The sequence below is a fragment of the Ambystoma mexicanum genome, chromosome 6p (assembly GCF_040938575.1).
Source record: "Ambystoma mexicanum isolate Mex_15411 chromosome 6p, UKY_AmexF1_1, whole genome shotgun sequence".
NCBI classification, from domain to species: domain Eukaryota; kingdom Metazoa; phylum Chordata; class Amphibia; order Caudata; family Ambystomatidae; genus Ambystoma; species Ambystoma mexicanum.
In genome coordinates this window covers 1,356,462,471-1,356,485,117 of record NC_090935.1, presented here as the reverse complement: position 1 = coordinate 1,356,485,117, position 22,647 = coordinate 1,356,462,471, and the positions used below count along the sequence as shown (strand labels likewise).

General features: G+C 45.9%; 1 protein-coding gene across 1 annotated transcript in view; it reads right to left on the bottom strand.

Moving 5' to 3' along the window:
- Window positions 1–22,647, bottom strand: part of FREM1 (FRAS1 related extracellular matrix 1) — a 1,195,879-nt gene that overhangs the window by 90,040 nt on the left and 1,083,192 nt on the right. The window contains exon 31 of the mRNA XM_069626057.1: window positions 8,665–8,888. Coding sequence (XP_069482158.1) covers window positions 8,665–8,888 — 224 coding nt within the window. The remainder of the gene's footprint in view (window positions 1–8,664; window positions 8,889–22,647) is intronic.

The window sequence follows — 22,647 nt, the reverse complement described above, 5'->3', positions numbered from 1 at the left end:
AAACTATACCTCGGGTCTAAGGACTAGATGGTCCTATCCTATCCACGACACGTGATCACACCAACCGCTTGAACAAGACGTACCGGCATGTAAGTTTGGAATCCGGTCGCCATGAGACTAAATTCAAATGCAACCCCGGTCCCATTAATAGGGACCCCCAGGCTATTATAACCAATCTCATCATTACCTTTGTCACCCTCTTACAGGGTCTCTGATTCTCATCCCTGATGAAGGCGGATCCAATCCCAAACCTTTACCGCCGAAACGTGACAAATACAGGAATTAACAACACACCTGTCCCAAACCAAGTTGAAACCAACCTTTGTTACCAACCAACTTGGGATCACGTTGGCTAACGACCAGATATCTGATATGAACAGACCCTTGGAATTTGTAATCTCTCCCGCCTAGAAATACTAGGCTCTAAATACTCTATACTTATTTGAATGTACACATTTCAATTGTCTTCAAGTTTAGTATATAATTATACTTATTTGAATGTATATATTTCATTTGTCTTAATGTTTTGTACATAGGAATTGTTCCAAAACTGTATTCCCAAACTTGTTTATTGTTTTTGGACAACAACCAAATAATTATCGGCTAACGACCAGATATCTATACCTTCTTTTGATATGTTCATTACAAAATAGTAAAATTCTTTTTATGTATTGTTTGTACTTTCATTTTTGTGTTTTTGAGATTGAAATAATCTATACCCACGTGCAGATTTATTCTGTGATTGCCAAAGATTAGGCAACACATTTTCTGCTTTCATAATTTAAATTAAGTAGACAGGCCCAACCTTTTGACTGGCCTGCCTTTTTACAAATCTCTAGTGGTTACTAGAACACAGTAATGGTACACATCTTGTTTCATAGTAATTTACTCCAAGGTCACTTTGCGGGTCCCGTAATTTACTCCTGCTAAAAGCAGGAGGTAAAGAGGGACCCGCAAAGGGAACTCGGAATACGGAGGTAAGGGATTACCGCCATCGGTGCCCTTACAGGCGCCGGTAATCCCTTACCTCCAACCTCGGAATGACCCCCAATGTCAACGCGGAATGAATGAAAACATAGCACTAACCACAACACGCACACACACACCAAATGCACACGAGCAAGGGCAAGTGTCAATGGCTACAGAACCTCGAATAATGGTAACAGAAAGTAAGAGACTGCCTACCGAATAACCAGTTCCAGAAAATAATGGAAGTGACCAAGAGGAAGCAAGTGAAAGGCCAACTGAAAAAGATATAACCAAAGCACTCACGAAGGCAGAAACTGCTACAAAAGAAGTCACTACAATGACACAAATGCTGATAAACCATTTGTTCCCGTTTATAGCTAGAGCAAAGAAACTACATGAGGAACTGAAAAATAGAACCACAGTGATTATCGCAGCAAGCACATCAGTTCCTGCGAGCACCAGGCCCATGACGAGGCCACACGTAGGACAGACGATACACAGATGGTGGTTAAAGGAGCCCTACAGGAGAATGCAAGAAGAGACACACAAAACCTTCTCCCAGCACAGCAATACAGGTAATGAAGCCTGCTCCTCCAACAAGCATGTCCGTGAATATTCCAGCAAGAAAAAGTCACACAGACGCATTAAGAGACGTAGTTATAGCTAACTACAAAAAGACATTAAGAATCAAGAGAAACCCACATGAAGACAACAATGAACTAAACCATTACCTAGACAGCACAGCACATCTAGGAAATAACATTTGGTACCAACACATGAAAGAGGTCGAAAGAAGGAAAGCTGAAGGAGAATGCCACGTCTGCGCACTCCTACCGTACAGCATGGGAAAGTCCAAGATCTTTGTGGCTGTAGAAATTGATGTCCAGACAGCGCACTGTTTGTCGCACGTAGCAATGTTCAAGACCAGAAGTCAGTTCATGGGCAGTGATGCCTCCCTGAAATGAGAAACTGAAACAACGGATCCTGATGAGGATGATTATGTTCAAGACATAAAGACATGAAACAGAGCTCATACCAAGAATTATGTAATCAGGTACGAGAATCCTGGAGTGAAAGGGGCAGGAATTAGATGGGAAGTGAATCAGAAGCTAAATGTCCAAGGAAAAACTCCAGAGGAAGCTCAAAGTTGAAAGAGCAGAGGCCAAATGCAGATTTGGGGGACAGTGCTCTCACCAGACGGATGGGAGAAAGGAGTAGTGATCTGCAGAGCCTGGATGGTCATTGTTCAATACAAACCTACCATCAACATAGTGCGGAACAGATGCAACCCATTATGGCCGAAACTCACAAAACTACTCACATGGGTCGAAGACAGAGGAGGACCCTTACAGATAGTTCCACTAGAAAACCCAAAGTTCTGTTTCAGAAATAACGGCACAAGGAAGATGGGAGAGAATCAGAACTGTGGACGAGTCTTCGACGCTCCAGGAATGGTAAAAGGAACTGCAGTAATCATGGATCATTACTGGGCATGCAGATCCAAAGCATACATAAGATTACTGAAAAACTGGGGAGGCATATGCACAATAGTAAACGTCCACGTACCTGCACCAGTGATCCCGAAAAGTGACCTGAACATAGACAGTTTCTCGAAAGCAGATGCTCACCTAAGGAAAAGGAGGTCTGTGGAACTGGTATCCCGGATGAAGTGAGAGAATTACTTTTCTGCCAAATCAGAAGAAGCATTCCACGCAATCCCATACGAACACAGGCTTTTTAGCCTCACCTCAACAGTATTCACAACACTACTCTTGCCACACATCCAAATAGGAGTGAATGCTAAATCGTTGCAGATAACCAGATGGGAGTTATTGCAGACCATCAACACTACTATAAAAGGATTCAACACAATCAAAGAAGAGCTGAGAGCAATCCAATTGATGACCCTCCAGAACAAATATGTACTAGACATGATCACTGCGATGGATGGAGGTGTTTGCATAAAAATCAGAGAATCATGTTGCACGTTTATACCTTCACATGATGAAGAAAATGGAACCTTAACAGAAGCCATAAGTGTGCTGGCAGATCTGCAGAATCAGATGACCATAGAAACCGACGACGTTGATGATGACAGCTGGTTTGGAACACTGTTCCTATGGGTCCCACAATGGATGGCAGACATCTTCAAAATTCTGGTAGCCCTGCTAGTAATGATACTACTAGGATTTTGCGTTATCAAGATAATCGTAACACAATGCCGGAACACTGCGAAGAAAGCCATTGGGATGAAAATTATGGTCGATGTCGAAACAGGATGGAAGCCCAGAGACCTAACGGATGAAGAAATAATAAAGTTCGTGAAGGCCAGCAAATTTGCGCCAGAAAGAACGAAGTTTGCCTACCCCAGAAAATGAAGAAGGTATGAAGGGAAATGGATTTACTGCAGCCCAAATGGGCAATGCCAGCTAATGACCTGGAACAAAGACAAGCATGTAAAAACAACAGGAAGTTTGAAAGGAGTGATAAAAATATGGACTCCAAAGATGCGCATGTTCACACCATCATGTACAAACCCAGATGACGAAGAATTGAATATAGAAGAACCAAGCAAGAATAATCTAAAAGAAGAAGAAAAGGTGGTCGATAAACCGACCAAAGAGGGGTGTGTAGAGGAGGTCCCAAATATGGCCCGCACTCCAGCCACCCATATCGAAATGCCTGAAGCATACTCGCCAAGATATGTGACATATAAGGAGCAATTGAACCAACAGAGAGCCACAGTGGGGCTCTGTCCAGTACCCATCAGAGGGACATGTATACCTATTGAAGCGCCAATAACCAGACAACCGTGGGCTGCAAGGTACCCACTGAGGCAACCATACCAGCAGCTGATACGAAACGAACATCACTTACAAACGGTCCCTGAAGAGACCCAAAGAGCCTTAATGGAGAGCAGATGGTGACAACAAGTGAACACAAACGACGAACGAAAAACTAACACACACGGACTAAAAACAAAGAATATCGATGTAATGGATGTATAAGAAGAAACAATGTTAGCAACCAGAAACGTAACCATGAAGTAAGATGAAAATATGCGACTACCTGAATGCATGTGAATAGGCTTGGAACGCAAGAAGCTAAGAAAACGGACCTGCTTGCAATGCTTAGTAGAAGAATAGAGCGGCATTCACCAAGTATATATAAATCTACCTCAAATGAAGCACCCTATACAAGTGCGACTCCATTTTGTAAAAGCAGAATTGAGCCCAGGCTGCAAGGGACTAACAAGGCCAAGATTCATACTCCAGCCAAAGCCGAAGGAAAAAGCAGAATCGAAACTCAGCAAGAAGCAGCTCAATGCCTGGGAATTTGAGGTCAACTCCAGCAAGGGAGGAGAGCGGCAAACTCTGAAGAATCTAAACTTCAGAGCATAGCAACCAGCCAGTGAAGGTTAAGATAAGGAGGCCCCATGCAGGTGGCGAGGCTATGGAAGAATCAAAAACACAAATAAGAGGGGAAATGAAGCAGTTTCATGGTGAACAGACACGTGACCAGCCACGCGCGAAGAGGTACCAACGTCTGATGTCACCCAGAACCCGAGGATGCCATAACTTTTTCTGATAAGAAGCTACAGTTTTGAGGCCATCATAGCCAACTAATTGACACATAGCCCTAAAAGTACTGATTGATGGGGAGGAGGCAGGGTGAATCTTGGGGCACAAGGCACCTGGGTGTCCATTCTGCATACTGCTAATTAAAGTGGAGATTTATGTCTAGGGGTGTAACCCACCCAATCACAATGGACTAAATAATCTAGGGTCCTATAGCTTGTAGAACCAATAAGACGTCGTAGTTGTAGTGACGTCTATCACGACTGATGTAAAGCGATGGGCGTAGATGCCCACCCGATAAGAGTTATCCAATCCTCACACTCTGTTACCACATACAGATATAGCACCTATACTTAAGTTACCTTTTCCAACCAATAGAATTGCATGACAAACTTTGTGTTTTACACGTCAAATGATGACGAATTTTGCCTATAAGAATTGCTGTCTGAATGGAGAATTTGGGGGTTGAAGCGAGACAGGCGATTGCATCATTGATGATTACCATTTGTTTCCCCGTTTTTTGTACTTTTCATTAAACGGACTTCCCTTTGCCAAACTATCGAGTTGTGCTTACTGAAGTGTGTCGCAGTAAGTGAGTCCTGCACCCTAACCTCCTCAAGGTGCAGCTATCTTGTCTTACAGGTATTAGAGGGTGAGCTCTGATGTATGGGCCCGTCAGAGGATGCTCCGCCTTCCTGTACACTAGTTAACCTCTTAGATGGAACCAGGGAGGATTTATTCTGGTTGATGGTCCAGAACCTGCTCTAGTGAGAGGTTCTGAGAAGTCAGGTTGAAACCAGTTTACACTTACATCGTTGACCAAACTCTCAATGGTAGAGTGACTGAGTAGTGAGGCTTAGACTCAGAAGAAGGTAGGCTTGGAGTGAAGTGTAGTTACCAAGAGAAAAGTCTGTAAAGGAACAGAGGTCCACACTGATATGTACAGAAATATACTATAGCGCTGGAACGGGTATAACTGACCGGCAGCCCAAGTTCCAGCCCTTGGAACGTGGGGCAAAATGCTATTAGCACCCCAGGTTACCAAAGCAGTAAACATATTTTCATTTGCGTCCTGTTGAATGAATGAAAATACTTAACCAAAATGGCCTCCATTGTAATAGAAGGCTGGGCTCCATAAGGAGCCCCTCTTCTATGACCATGGCGGTCGGAAAAGGGAAACTGGTGTGTCTGCCTCTACAATCAGGTAAGTGAGGGAGGGAACGCAGGCTGAGATTACAGGTTTCAGCCTGTGATCTGCGGAACCTGATTGTCTGCGCCCCCCCACCCCGAGTGCTAATATTTATTAATCAGAATAACTCATCAAGTTGAACACACTATTGGTGAGCAAAATTACTATTAAACATATGTACATCCACCCTTTGGTAACACCAAAAAGGGTTATCTACAGCTACCACTTTAGAATTCAAAACATTTGGACAAATGCATATACACTGAAAGGTATCAAAAGTGTGAGAACGTTTTAAGAGTAGTTTCACAATCATTAAAATGGTATACCTTAACAAACATGAACAATGATTTCGAAATGCACCTCTTCACTTTTCAGAGTTCAGTCTCTTTCAGGCATGAAATCTCATCAAGCAGGTTTCTGTAAAACGTCGCTGTAGAAAGTTCACAGTTAGTCCCCCAGCCATGTAGAGAGACGGTGGACTATCAATCCCCTTGCCTTAGAGACCGAAGAGAAGAATCCTGACCCAGGATCCACCACCTCTGGCCCAGTATGGTAGGTACTTGACTTGCAAAACCACAGAAACTATGGCACAGGGAATCGTGGAGACCACTTGTTTCACTGCAGGCTTAGCTGTAGGACCCGACATGGTGCAAGTTTGCAACTGCCAGCACAGATAGGTCAGGTTCAGGCAGAGACCCAAGGGCAGAGTGAAGACTTCTCAATTTCAATACCAGCAGCACAGAGGACCCCACAGAGCAGTAGCCATGACCAGAAGGTGTGACTCAGAAAAGGAAAGGCAGGCCCTCAGAAGCAGCTGGTTCAGAAAATAAGGTTCCAGTTGGCCCTTCCTCGTGGTGCGCAATGTCAGAACAAGGGTTGTGAGGTCCCAGCCAATCTCTGTGAATGCCAGCAAATGTACCAGCGTGAATGTAGGAAGTTGCCCATGCAACTGTGCAAACCAATTCCAGTCAGGTGCAGGGCAAAACAAGACCTGTTGACAACCTCGACCTTGGAAAAGCGAAGGATGCCCCTTCAGCCTTCATCTTGGTCGGTCCCCCTGTCCAGAGGAGAAAGGCCCCTGGTTCAGGTCTTCCAGTTGATTTCACAGCAGTGGTGCACTATGAAGTGGTTGGCTTGTGCAATGCTAGTGACAGGAGTATTTGTCTGATGGGTCCCTGTTGACCCTTCAGCTGCAGATGCTTGGATCTTGAATGTCTGTATGACCTCCCGCTTTATCTGGAATTTGGGCTGGAGTTGCCACTCCCCACCTATGCAAGGAGCCTGAAAGATTTAAACAGGTGGAGACTGTCCAATTATGGGCAGCAGGCAGTCTCATATTTTGCCCAGCATCAGGACGTATCCTGTCGGACGTGTGGATTGTTACAAGACAGTCTCAAAACCCAGTTTCAGGCAGTTCACACATACAATGCACTGACTTTGAGTCCAGAGCTAAACTACTGCACACGTGCATGCCCTTATATGGTCATTTCAGACCACAAGAGGATGGAAGCTGGCCAACAAAGAAGAGGGCACAAAGAAGAGGGCTTGCACCATGAGGAGCATCCATTTTGAGTATAAGGTACTTACAGGGGTATTATCGTAATAAGAAGTAAAGGTGCTCCTGGTGGGGAAAAGGTAAAACATGGTTCACTGCCACCAACCTGTCAATACCCCCTCATAAAAGTAAATGAACATATTGTTGTAAGTGTTGACACAAATCAACCGGTTTTCATTAGCACCAACACTGCTTTTTACGTTTTTTTAAATTGCTTTGCGGTTGTTGTTGACAGCTTTCTTCATACTCTTTCGTACTAATCTTTTGGGATAGCCAGGCTCTTGCAACCTTTTAGTTAAATAGGTGGCATGTTATTAGTAAGTTTGGCTACCAGTACTGTTGCGGTGGAGCTGCAAAAACGGACCAAACGGCAAATAGTCTTTCAGGCAACGTGGGTGAAAACTGTGATAACTTTACAAGGAATTATTTGTTGTGGGTTTGATATATGATATGATATGGCATTTGTAACGCGCCTATACACAAGTGGATAGGTAAGGTGCAACTTTGAGGACTTGTGCATTTGCTTATATCTGGATATCAAGAAAGGTGACTGATTTATTGCTAATGGTACTTGTGAATTTAAGGGCATGGCTACAGCCATTAAACCAATTGATGAATTTGAAAGCTGCAGTCTTTGAACCCTCCCACACTATCAACACATCGCCGATGTAGCGTTTCCACACAAAAATGTTGTCTAGAAATGGATTGGTCTCAGAGTCTCAGCGAACACAATGTGGAACAGGACAATATTCCACCGCCTGTGCACTCTGGCTGTGTATGGAAAGTAAGTATTCTGCTATGCAGCAAACTCTGGTCCAGACTCTCTTGCTGTCAAGACGTCACAAGTATGAAGGAATGAGTAGAGGTTTTAGAAGTAGAACTAGTATCAAGCAGTGTTCCCGCCCACCTTTCCCCACTCAAACAACCGTATCCACACTCCTTTCCAGCTTCTTATATTGTAAACTGGTGTAAAAACACAACTCTTTGTAGAAATTCTAGGGATTTTGCCCACAGATGCTCCCAGTGCAGTCACTACCCCACCGCTGAATGACAAACATTCCTTACCGTCGGGTGTTAGACGGTGGCTTCAAATTGGCTGGGGCACCAATGAAAAAGTGTCCCACAGTTGCAAATGTCAATTTGTTGCTTTTGAGACTGACTGGGTATTTGGGGGAATTCTTTGGTCGAATGTGTTGCAATGGTGCATTTTCACGAATATTTGTTCTGTAACAGTGTAAAAACTGCTAGATGCACAGTGAAATAACCTATCAAACTGGCCCACTGTCACCCCACAAACTGGCACACACTAACATTTGTGGTTTGCAAATCGGACATTGCCCTTTTGCCATATAGGCCAGCCCGAGCTTGCTTACCATTCTGCCATTGCCAACTGCCCTAAGTCTAGTCTTTGTGGGCTTCCGAGAGTCCAGGTCCTGCAGCACATCCCGTCTGCTGTGCACCAGTGTTGCCTCTTCAGGTGGAGGCAGAGGGATTCCTTCCAAAAGCACAGCCGCAGAACTCGAACGTGATGAGTGCTTGCCAGCCTCCCACAAGTTGTTCTTGTTTTGCGTGGATGAATGTGAGGGAATGCATTCACCTGAAATTAAAGAATCAGAAATATGCAGTTATCCCAGATTCAGCACTGAAACGAAGTTCAGCCGGGAACAATGCATTATGTTACGTTAATATGCTTTTATATTGTGCCAAATCACCACTGCAATAGGCTCAGGGCACCCATGTCTGTGGCGTAGCATACTGTGCCCCCAGCAGGGGTATCCTGACCTTAGTTTCCTGCAAGAATGAAAGTGGGTGAGGGGAAGATAAGAGAATGGGAAAGCAGGGAATAGGTGCAACTAACACCAGGACAGAGGGATCTAGGGGGGACAGACTGCTATGTGATCATATGGGCGCGTGTCAGTCATGTTAGGTGGACCATGGTTCTGCAAAATGGAGGCGGCGGATATGTCCCAAAGTATTGTGATAATAGGATTGTGTTTCTAAAGCATATTTGGAGAGTTGCAACTTACTACACAAATTAATGTTGGATGCATGAGTGGCTGGAGAGTACCCCAGATCAAACTCCAGCATGGTAGTTCTGTGACTGTCAAACCTGAGATAAGAGTGGTATAGTCAAGGATAGACTGTGTTTAAAGTTGAATGTTGGTGGTAATAGAAGGTGAAGGATTGGAATGGTCAAATTAAAAAAGGCCTGACATCTTGCTTGCAGATAGGATATTGTTAACAGTGTCATGTCATGCAACGCTGTATTTTAGTTCAAGATGAGACAGTGTGGTGCCTTACTTGCAAGTATACTATTAAAGTATATTTAAACATAGCCTTCTATAGTCAGAAAACATGAGCTCCCTATGCAGGATGCGTTCATTAGACTATGCGAAAAGTGGAAGTAGATGTGTGATCAAACAGGGTAGTTTAATAAAGCGGTGGCCCAGATGTCTGTTGTTTTGTACGCAATGACAGACTTTGCGCCCTTTTCATGTTATGTTACTAGCCTTTTACTGTTCCCATGAGACTATGTCACACCCCGTATAATGCTTTATGCCACATCAAGGCCAACTCACATGACTGAGGAGAAGAGAGTGAAGCTTTCAGGTCCCAAGCCAGCAACCCTGAACTCCTGTGAACCCAAAGACCATCACTGAAGGCCCCTCAGCCAGACAGAGGGGATGCAATGGGTGTGAAACTGAAGTGAATGAGCCCCTAAAATGGACTTTCAGGCAAGAGAAATTGTGACCTGGGCAGGGTGTACACCTGAAAATCCTTTTAATACCAGCTTTTGGGAGGGACTTTATGTTAGAAATGGAAATGTGTCTTGTTTGCACCAACCTGAAAAATGAGCAAAACACTCTTTTTTTTAAAATTAATTTTTTTATTTCCCATTTATGTTATGCTATCAACAAAGATGTTATACTGCACCAGGTCATCACCATGGTGCCATGGTGAGCTTGGCCATTTTTAAACCATAAAAGACAAAAACTTCCCCCTCAAAACTGAGGGCTGGGGAACTGCTATTCTGATGCGCAACCATACAAAATATTGCTCAAATGTTCAACCCAAGAACATCATTGCTGCAGGGTTTTGCCAATGTAGACCCAGAGTCCCTAATGAGCCTAACAAGTGGTATAACAACGGACAAGGTATTGCTTCAACCACTGCGCATAGACCAATCCTCTCCTTAATATACAATGTTATCAATAGGTATCAATATTCTTTCCAATTTTTCTCAAATTAGAGTTTAACTGATTCTTCACGTTCAAATTTAATTTCAATTGCTGATTAATATGCTCCTGGAGCACATTAGGCTCCATGGAACATCATATAATATAACAACCTTGAATAACATGATTTAATCTGCTAGTATAAAAGGAAACCTGTGTCAGTTCCCCAAAAAAAAGAAAAGTGGTGAATAAGTAAATAAAAATGCAAGTGAAAAACAAGCAAAACTCAAGCATTTCGTTTTGGGAACAAAACACATAGATCCTAGCACACAAAACATGGTTTGGGGACCAAGCTCTCCTCTGCCTTGGATGCTTTCTGCCTGCATCTTTACGATAGACCGCTTTGGAGCAGACTGTACTCCCAACAGAGGTCCAGTAGTCCTTCTTTTCTTGAGAGTCCAAAGATGAAGGTTTCCCCTTTCCTTACAAATTCATAATGCCACAGGGGATTGGTCCAAAGCAAGCCTGATTTAAAGTGTCCAATCCAGGCTGTTGTAACAAGTACCCCTTTACTTCTGACATCATACCCAGAGTGCCTTGTCCTTCAGAAAATGGGATGGGGGCAGGAAGTTGTAGTGAAGTGTTATTAAAGATTTCTCTTTTAGCAACTTTCCCTCCATAGTTCTATGCACCTCCACTGTTCCACCTGATACATGTCCCCAACCATCTTACATCCCGCATCTTCCCACTTCTGGAATGTGCCTTTCTCCATTACCATTCAAAACAAAGAACCTAAGAAAGGAACCCACGCCGATGACGGTCCTAAATTCTGTCAATAATTTCGGGTAAATCTCCATATTATTATAAGGTGTGTGCTTTCAAAGAAAGTCACAGGAACAACAAAACCAAAGGATATAATTAACTGCAGTTAATTATATGGCAAAATAACCATATGACATAAGTTGATTGTGAATAATTTCACTCTGTCTAAACCAGGGTAATTTTTTTACACACCCTGGTGATATTCAGCACACAGGTACAATTGCTTTCCTGGTGGGCTCCTGTTCTTTCATTAATTGTTTTTTTGCATAATATCCTAGTTCATTTCTCTGACGTAATTATAATGTACACATGATGAATGTTATGCTTTATGTTTCTGTTTCATTTTTTTGCTATGTCTTTTAAACCTGTGTAAAAAGCATTCTGAAATTCTTTCAAAAAATATGTTTTTTTGTATAATACATTTATTTTCATGTACTCCTAGGATTTTCCTTTGGTTTAGTTGTTCCTGTCACTGTCTTTGAAAGCACACACCTTATAATAATATGGAGATTTAACCGAAATTATTGACAGAATTTAGGACTGTCATTGGCTTGGGTTCCTTTCTTAGGTTCTTTGTTTTGAATGTTTATACTGCCCCTGCCCACGCATGCACACTGGGGCACACCTATTGTTTGTATTTATACCTTTCTCCATTACCGGCAGGAATTCCGGATTTTGAAATAGGGGCATAAAGGGGGCTGGATCTTTGGTTAGTGTTTCTTTCTGTGTGGCTTTATCCCAGATACTTAACGACACTTTCATAATTTCACTGATTTGTACGTTAGGGTGTCTATATTGGTTCCCTAACCAAAGGAGGTGTTGGGTGGGTGTTGTCACTACTGCTCTGTCTTGTGCTGCCCAAATTTTCTGTGGCCTATCCGGTATCCATTTTTTCAGCACCCATAATTGGGCGGCTTCATATTATTTCCTGAAATGTGGGAGTGCGCTGCCTCTAACTTTTCAAGATGCTAACAGAACCGGCCTTGCTACTCTTAGGGTTTTTCGCTGCCATATGTACGCTGTTATTACTTTCTGTTAGGGATTTACAAAAGGAGGGTGGGACTCAATTGGCAGAGCCTGGAACAGATACATGAGTTTAGGTAGGATGGTCATCTTTACTGCCGTTATCCGGCCCCACCATGATATCGATAACGGGTTCCATCTCGTTAAATCCCGTTTGATTTTATCTAGCAGTTGGGGATATTTTTTGAGCATATAGATCTTCTATCCTTCCTGTCAGGGTAATCCCCAAATATTTGACCCCACTTTTCGCTACCTTCAATTGTAAAGCCGATGCTACTGATTGGATTTGTGTACTATTCTCGGCTAGAATCAGGATTTCAGATTTTTGTCTGTTGTTGCTTTTGTTTTTTAACCTGTTCTGACTTTTTACACAGAAGTGAAGTCTTTAGCTTCACTCCCCTGGCCTTTTGCTCATTTTGTTATGGGGAAACTGATCAGTCCTTCAGACTATCAATACTGGGAAAATATGTTTCCCTTTTGTCTTTTCACCTTTGACCTTTTTGGTAACTTGTTAACAGTATACAAAGCATCTTACAATGCAGTGCATTGGGGATATGTTTGTATCACCTTAGTCTTTTACACTTTGGATTGGTGGTTAGTTTTATATGTGCCTAAAGACAAGCTGGTGGCAGCAAACATATTTGTAACATTTTTGCATTATTTCTAGTGTGCACATTCTCGTTTAGTGCTCTAAAATGGCCTTGCCACAGAATTCTAGCTTGTTCTTTGGCCATATTGTTGTTTGGCTTTCTTCCTGCCTTGCAGGTCAGGAAATCCCATTTAAGGTGATGCACTTGCCCAGGAAAGCTGCTGCTTTCTTGGGCTAGTGATGCATTTGTGTGTCTGTGACCCAGGAAGGGGTTGGTACTGTCTGGTCCCACTCCACATCCATGGTGGCTGAAAGTCTATGTGTGTTGCATGAGTGAAACCCACAGTGGACCCTGATTGGCCCACTGCTGGCTGTTTGAATGGTGCAGATCCCTACCATTGGTGGGTTTGGACGTGCTTCCAGGCAGCATCTTGGATAAGAAGAGGACTCCTAAAGCCATATCTTCAGACAGTGTTGGAGCTAAGTATCCTGTGTAGAAGAGCAGCTGACTGAAGATCTGTGGACGACTCTCAAAGAGGCACAGCACCCCTTCCCTTGCTTGGGCCGGTGAAGCCCTGCTGGACTACCTAATCTGTGAAGGCCCTGTGTGATGCTTCGACCCTAGGACTGGTAGGACCAACCAGTCTTGACACGTTCCCGAGGATCCAGCCATCCTGAGCCTGGCAAGTGTCTCTGGACCATGCAGTGGACTGGCCAGCTGTCCAGTGGGCTACCTCGCTAAAACCATTGCTGTACTGCATTTGTTGCCAGAACTTCAGTAGTCACAGGCTTGTGGTGTAAGTCGCCTTCCTGCTGAATTTTAGCCTGCCAGCTTCAAAGATCATGCTATGGAAGGTCTTGTTCGACAGCGACTGGAAGGACGCATGCCATTGCCTGTGTGCAGTGACCATCGCTAGAACTCACCTTTCCCCATCTGCTGTAGTGTCCTCAAGAGGTCTGCATTGGAGCCTTTTGCATTTCTTCATCGTCAAGGGTTGCACTCTGCTCCTCGAACCGAGCAGAAGAATCCTTGCACCCCCAGCTCCTAGGCACCTCTCACTGGAACCAGCTGTGGGAAAACCTACTTCCAGCAACCCCCAGTCGCCCCATCCGGGCCTCTGGGAAAATCTGAGTCAGGGAGGTAAGGAAACACATAGCATTTGTTCCCCCCCACCCTGTTCTCCTTAGAATAAACATTAAGTATTCCATTCCACTGCTTTCTGATCACTGCATCTGAAGCAGTTGTACTTGAAAAATAGAAACATATTTTTACCTACCAGTAATTTTTGTTGACTATCTTCTCTTGAACTTCTCACTAACACAAGAACTTTATCTACATCAGACACATTTCTGGGGAGAAGCATTGCGACTTTTGGGCACAAGGCCCCCACTCTTCATGGAGACTGGACTTCTGAATGTAGGGCACATTTCTTGTGACTTGATTCCATCTTAATGCATCAGTAACTTACCTTCTTTTGTTGATTGTTATTGAATGCATTTCTAAGAACCAATGCAGACTATGTATATGTTTATAATTTAGGGTTTTGCAATATTATCACCTGCTTGTTTCAGTTCCTAATGTGTGTTTTGGGCCTAGAATAAATATAGTAATTTTGTACTTACCTGTCTAAATTGAATTATTGGGCGCTTCACTGTGTGTGCTCATCATTGCGGACCCCTGAACCCACTCAAACTCTCCCGAGAAAACCCTTCACTGCTCTCCTCTGCTAACCTGATTGGGTTTTGACTAACCTCTTTGAGTTACTATGTTCACTATAACTAGGGTGAACTCCTATAATCTGTCCAACAGCCCATATTCTAGAAATCCATCTCTACAAGAGCTCTAACCAAAACCAAGATGGTGAAACCCCTCTCTTAGCCACATTACCTCCTCTGGCTACTCTAACTCTGACCCACTTCCCATGTCTGCTGACTTCTAGCAGATTCCAGTGATCTACACCCTGGTGTGAGTGGAGCTTTGCTATGTTAGTGCTGCCTTTGAAGCACTGCCTCCCAGGAGAACTCCTGGTGAGGGTACTGTACCCTGGAGGAAAGTGTTAACCTTCCTGCAGGAGGATAAAAGAAGCAGCGTCCTGGCCATTATTCCACGTGACATTTGTGGAGACAGTGAAACACATTGACCTTTCATAGCTGGGCAATGCTCACAAAGCAGACATTAGTATCAAATCATATTGCTGTGGCTGTATGATTGTGTGATCCTAGCAACCACCAGGCTTGTTAGGTTGTACAATTATTATAATCTGTATAAGAGGTGCTATAATGACCTACCTGGCAATTGGCTTCTAGGGACATCAAAGACTATTACCTGCTGCCTACACCCATCCTACCTCAAGAATGTCCTCCCTGCTGGATTGGCAACAGCCACAAGGCTGTACAAAGAAGGGTGGGAGCTGATTGTTTTTCAGGACTTGTGTGAAGAGATATGATGTCTTGAGGTTGTGATGTTGTGAGTGTGGATTCATGTCCCCTGCTACCTGTAGAAAGTATGAAAACCCTTAATACTCCACTCTGAGGCTCTCCCTCTGTTCCCTTACCCACCCGCTAAGAAAACTCCCTGTACCTGCTTGGTCTATGAATAGTCGTATTCCGCCTTGACCAGCAACAGCTGAGTTATTGTCCCATAATGATCAGTTCCTTTGCCTGTGGCTCTGAAGAAGCAATGAAGAATATAACAGCAGTTGACTCGCTCAACAGGGTTTAGAATAGGTCCTTGTGTTGGTTGCTTTTTCCCAGGTTGCCTTTTTGATTCCGTCTAATGTGACTCTTCTTTGGTTTCCCATTTCCTTCCGATGCTTCAGTTGTAGTGCTGTTCAAATCTTTTTCCTGTAGTAATTTTGTGTCTGTCTCTTGTGAAGTTGAGTGCAAGGAGTGATGCCCAACTGATAACAGGTGAGTCAATGCAAAATCCTGCTGAAGTAATATAGAAAACAATCCTGTTTAAGCCAACCTATTATGTTGTGTAATTTCTCTTCCACTCTGTGGGGTGCTGCGTACATGCAAGCGCGATGGAGTCTGGAATCACTGGATGCAGTGAAGAGCAAAGAATGGAACCGTCCAGGTAGGTCTCTCGGAAAGACTGGCACACACCGTTAATAGGATGAGCCGTAATAAGCTCCAAATCTTGCAGGATCTTGAAATCTCATGATATTTTGAGAGAGTTCATTCTCGCAAGGTCTTGTGGCTTGCCAGTGACTTTTTCCAAGGGTGTTCTCAGGGATGCTTATCCTTGTAACTTACAAGGTTCTTCCCCTTAAGAACATGTTAACCTTACATGCCCACTAATTAGGGGTCCAGCGTTAATTCGCCCAGTGAGTGTGTACTGCGTTCGTTTTGGTACTAGTGTGGCCATGGCAGGTGCAGACTGTGTGTTCCAGATACTATTAGGAAGGCACATGCAACATTTGATCCTGCCCCGTGCTGCTGCACAGGACAGGGTGAAAGTGTGTTAGGAAACTATCTCAACACAGAGCCACATGGTTGCATTATAATTTTGACATGGAGCATTTATGAAAGGGGAGGGGGTATGATTAGCTGACCTCCATTTCAGACAGAAACAGAATAACCCACATCATTTCATTTAATCAAAAATCAAAAAAAATCCCAGGGTTTCTTGCCCTCCCTCAGATGGGGGCATTTTGTCATATCCTCTTCTTGGAAGATGGGCACATATATTTTTGGGTAAATGTAGTTGCCAACATTTTCTAGGCAAAATATGTTGCTCTACATCAATTTTCATGCATTGTGGTATACAGTATACCTGCACATATGCACACTGCACATGTGCAATAACACTTAATTTGGTAATGCATGGAACATTTGCGTACATTGGAACTGGTTCATTTGTGGGAATTATTTGTCTTCTTGCGGTGAAAGCTGCAATCAGGAGCAATATGACAATTTCATTAATAACAGGAATTAGAAGACTTAAAATGGCACACACCATGTTGTCACATCTACCCTCTACGTACATTCCATTAAGCACATGGAGATGATATGAGTCTGAAGAGGGGGGGCCGGAATTTACCCTGCTCCCCCTTCGCCCAGATGCATGAACAGGAAAAAGAGCAGAAAGAATAATGAGCGCACTCACCATTCTTCACCAGTCCCACGTGCGCCCATGAGTGACAAATAAGCTGAGAGATACCCACTCCGCCGACCCTTCAGTCCAAAAGTGACACAAACCTTGCCCAGAGTAGATGAAGAGTCTCTGGATGCTGTCAACGATACCTCAATTGACAGTCTTTATTAAAGCGCCATGTAGACGTGCCTAATGTCATTAGAGACCCCATGACATAGCAGCGTTAGAAGTGAATTGAAGAACACGTGCCAACAGCACATCGGGACACAATCATACACCCACATACATGAAGAACAAGTGCGTCAGTTCTATGAGATTAGAGGACAGATACATTTACACTCTGCCATTGCTTTATTATTTTGATTAATTAGCTTGACTGAATCAGTGCAGAAACCGCAAGATGCAGGAAATCCTATTTTAAAAGCTTGCAGATGCGACATGCAAATAACCCTATGGCCATGCAGAAGAGCTATAACTGACTAATCCATGCACTATGAAATAGCACAATGTGGAAGCCATGCTCTGGTTTCAAGAAATCACAGCCAGCTCTCAGTTAAGTCAAGTGGTGCTGGGATCCGCGCAAACAAAGTGAGTGCACCTTGAAATCCAGGCTCTCAGCCAAGGACTTGTGCTGAAGATAACATTCTCCACTTTGAACAACAGTAAACCCTGGCACAGACAGCATTATTAATTCTTCATAAAATAGGACTAATTCAGAGTTGTAAAGCCCCACAGCACCGGGGAACACATGGTTCAACAGAACTGACAGAAAGCCAAGACCTGCCGCTGGGAACAAAGAACAATCTCGCAAAAATGTAACACAAGAGCCTCCATGTTGGATAGTGGGAATGGGGCACTCAGGCGCATTGGTGGTTTCACACACAATATTATGATGCAGAAGTACCAGTTTTTCTTTTACCTTGAAAAGGTACACATTTTACGTGAGAAGACATTCTATCCCAGGCCTGGGGGGCATCGGCTCTAACCAATCACCATTCAGGACTCTGGGAGTGGGGAGCTATGGGCACTGAACCAATGGGAAGAGTCTCACACTGTAACATTAATTTGTAGAAGTTAGATAATTGGGGACAAGCTAGGCCAGCCTCTGACACAGTAGGACCAATGAAAATAACGTCTATAAGGGAGCTTTATGTGGCCTATCACTCCACACCCAATCCCAGAATGAGAGAGGTTTCTGGAAACTGGCCTAAGCTGTGATCTCAGCATGGTACTGGTGTGTTACAAAACTGCCCCCCAAACCAGTCTCTCTGAGAGGGTGCTTGGACTTTTCTTCCCTGCACAGATCCCTGTGGATTTCTGGCCATAATAAACCACAGTTTGACTTGCTGTTTGTTTGGACCTGCATTCCTTTTGGCAAAGGGGGGATGTTGGGTCTTCCATGAGTTTTGGTTCCAAGGGACGCCTAGTAGCCCCACTCTACCTGGGAGTTCCCTCCAACCCAACAAGTTGGTGGAGAATGCGGGGACTGCCTGTGTAAACTCTGCACTAAACCAGCCCCTTCGCCACCGACCAGAGAAGCTGTGGGACCCGTTGCATGCACCTCAAGAACACCAAAACACATGTTAAGCGGATAAAAGCATTGGAGCCACTTGGAACTATCCCGCTCGAGAGCAGATGAAGGGTCCTTGCAGACCAAGAGGGAAGGCGAGCACTTTGACGGGGGGATCCGGGAGCCGAGCAAGTACCAGGCAACATAGGAACATGAGTATAGGTCCAAACAACCAGCAACTGTGGGTATGAGGGATGGTATGGAATTGTGTGGGGGTAACAGTGGGCAAATGTTAAGTAGTAGTACAGTATTGTCCATCAGCGTGCTGTAGAATTGTGAAGTGGGTTTGTGTGATTAGGGACTGGAGCGGAGGTAGAAGTCCTGTTTTCTGTGTTAGGCCACATTCAGGTTTAGAAGGCTTGGATGGTTAAAACTTGTAAATAAGAAGAGGTATTCCTGTGAGTTGGGTGTTGTAGCTCGGGTCATGGATGATGGTATTACCGTGATGGATGGTTAGCTGGATCTATCCTAGATTGCGGAAGGTGTTTAGCTGGTTAAGTCTCCTAGAGAGAGGCGTTTCACACATTAGGCGACGCAACGGGTGCAGTTAATCACAAGAGAAGGAACAAGTTACTTACCTGTAACTCTTGTTCTCCAGCATGCGTCTGGCATGGATTCACATGCTCATGAATATTCCCCGTCGTCAGGCCGGGAATCCTCGGTAAAGAAAAAATCAGTATCCGTTTCGTTTCTGATCTGTCTTTCTTAGTAGTAACCAATCACTGATCTCTGGGTCATACTGCCCCCAGCCAATGACTGCCCTCTACCTAAGCCCCTCCCCTGGCAGCCATCCTCAGATTTGGTAGCACGTAAAGTGGCAGTATGACCAAGTGAAGAGCCGCAGAGGGGAAGGAGGGAGGGTTCGCATGTGAATCCATGCCAGACCCATGCTAGAGAACAACAGTTACAGGTAAGTAACTTGTTCCTTCTCCAGCATGGGGTCTGGCATGGATTCACATGCTCATGAATATAAGAATACATAGCAGTATTCACATGCACAACCACGGGAGGTGGCAACAGGCTCAACATTAAGCAATACAACAACTCAACATTAAGCATCGCTTACCTCCTCACCAGGTTCACCTTAAGTGAACAGGTTGCGCAGCACTGCTTGGCTGACCCTGGACTCCTCCATGGAGTCCCGATCGACGCAGTAGAATCTTGTGAAGGTGTGCGTCGACCTCCACGTAGCAGCCCTGCAGATGTCCAGCAGGGGCACACCAAACAGGAACGCCGTGGTAGCAGCAATGGCTCTGGTTGAATGGACTCTCGGACGGCCGGGCAGCGGTTGGTTTGCCAACCGGTGACAGTGCATGATGCAGTCGGAGAGCCATCTGGAAATGGAAGCCTTCGAGAGAGCCTTCACTTGATTCACAGGTCCAAAGTTCACAAACAGCTGTGATGTCTTCCGAAAACTCTTTGTGCGGTCCACGTAGAACTTCAGCGCTCTAGCCACATCCAGCGAGTGCAAAGTCCTCTCAGCCGGAGACGAAGGCAACGGGAAGAAAACTGGTAACACCAAGGGCTCGTTGAGGTGGAAGTCCGACGGCACCTTGGGCATAAAGGAGGGGTGCGTCCTCAGCACCACCCTTGTGTCGTGAAAAGTCAAGTAGGAGGCTTGCAAGATAGGGCCTGGATCTCTCCCACTTGTCGTGCGGAGGTGATGGCCACAAGGAATGCTGTCTTCCACGACAGGAACTTCAACGGCGCCGAATGCATAGGCTCGAATGGGGCCCCATGAGCCTGGTCAGCACCACGTTGAGCTCCCACGCCGGGGCAGGGGCCTTCACCGGCAGGAACGATCGGAATAGTCCCTTCATAAATTCCTTCACCAGGCGATGAGACCACAAGGACGCCCATCCTGTAGTTCTGGTGTATCGGGAAATGGCAGCCAGATGTATCTTGATGGAGGCGTGAGCCAGTCCAGCTTTGGCCAGCGACAGTAGGTACGGCAATACTTGAGGGGCCGTAATCCGTAGAGGGTTAATCTTCTGTGCACGGCACCAGACAGAGAACCTCTTCCATTTATGTCCATAGCATTTGAGAGTTGAGGACGCCCTGGCTTTTGCAAGAACCTCTCTGCAGTCAGCCGGGATATCGTATCCTCCAAACTCTAATGCTGCAGGAGCCGAGCCTGCAAGTTCAGCGACTCCGGGTCATGATGGAGAATGGCACCTCCTTCTCTGGAGAGAAGATCTGCGTTCGTCGTCAGCTTGATAGGTGGGGACGCTGACAAGTCCAGAAGGTACGGGAACCAGATCTGTCTCAGCCACGCCGGTGCGACGAGGATCATCCTGCACCTGGACCTCTTGAGCTGGTTGATGAGACGGAGCAGCAACGGCAACGGAGGGAACGTGTACAGGAACAGGCCATCCCAAGGGAACGAGAAGGCATCGCCCATGCTCCTCGGTTGTGCGAACCTGCTGGCTAACCTCTGGCACTTGGAGTTCGTCGCCGTCGCGAACAGGTCGATCTGGGGTTTGCCCCACCGTTGAAAGAGCCGATCCACCTGGTCCTGGCGTAGTTCCCACTCATGGCACGAGCGCAGCTCCCTGCTGAGTGAGTCGGCGATGGTGTTTTTTATTCCTGCCAGGTGGAAGGGAACCAGAAACATCCCCTGGGCGACGGCCCAGTGCCACAGATCCTGGGCCTCCTTGGATAGGGCTGGGGATCTGGTGCCTCCCTGTTTCCGGATGTAGAACATCGTGGTGGTGTTGTCGGTGAAGATCCTCACCACTTTGTCCTTGAGGGACGAAAGGAACGATTTGAGCGCCCAGAACACGGCTCGTAGCTCCAGGATGTTGATGTGAAGAGACCTCTTCTCCGGGAGCCAGAGGCCTCTTGCGTGGAGATCTCCCGTGTGGGCCCCCCATCCCTCCAGAGAGACGTCCGTCATTACCGTCTCCTGATACGCCGGGGCCTAACAGTCCATGCCTGCCGCGAGGTGCGCCCGGGCACCCCACCATAGAATCGCCCGACGGAACTCCTCGTCGAGCGGGATCCTGTCTTCGAAGCTGCCCGCTGCTTGAATCCAGCGGGCATTGAGGAACTCTTGTAGCAGACGCATCCGAAGTCTGCAAAGGGGCACAAGGTAGATGCATGAGGACATCATCCCGAGGAGGGACTTGATGAACCTCACTCTGGCCACATCCGTGGCTAAAAGGCGCTGCACCTCGCCCAAAATGGCCTTCGTCCTTTCTTCCGACGGGGATGCCAGCCGCTTCGCTGTATCGAGCTTCGCTCCCAGAAACAGTGCCACCTGCGACGGGACCAGATGGGATTTGGGGTAGTTGATGGCAAATCCCAGCTCCGTGAGCAGGCGGACAGTCCTCGCTGTGTGTTCGACGGCGAGTTCTCTTGACCTTGCACGGATTAGCCAGTCGTCCAGGTAGGGGTAGACGTGGATCCCTTGCAGGTGCAGCGGCGCTGCCACAGGTGCGAGGCACTTGGTGAACACTCTGGATGCCGACTTTAATCCGAACGGCAGGGCTCTGAATTGGTAGTGACGCCCCTGGACAACGAATCTGAGGAACTTTCTGTGTCCTTTTAGAATGGGGATGTGGAAGTAAGCATCCTCCAGGTCCAGTGACGATAGGAAGTCGCCCTCCTCCAGCTGTCCCAGCACATGCTGGAGGGTGACCATCCTGAATTTCTGTGCCTTGATGTACCTGTTCAACCGACGCAGGTCCAGGATGGGGCGCCAACCGCCTGTCTTCTTTCTGACGGGGAAGCATCTTGAGTATACTCCAGAGCCCTGGAGCCTCTTCCAGCGAGTGTCCGCGGGCCAGTGTGTCCAGCACCCAACAGTCGGTGGAGATGGACTCCCACACGCTGATGAACTTCGTCAGCTGGCCTCCCACTGGGGTGCTTCGGTGGGGGCCCGACGCTACGGCCGGTTTAGTCCTGTTTGGAAGAGGCCTTGCCGCCTTGGCCTCCTTGCCGACGGCGGCGAGACCCTCCTTGCTTGCCGCAGCCTCTGTAGGCCTCCTGGGACGAGGAGCGGGCCGCCTGGCGGTAAGTAGAAGAGCCGCCGCTGGATCCCTTGGAGGCTCCCTGTCTGCCTCCAGAGTTCCGAAA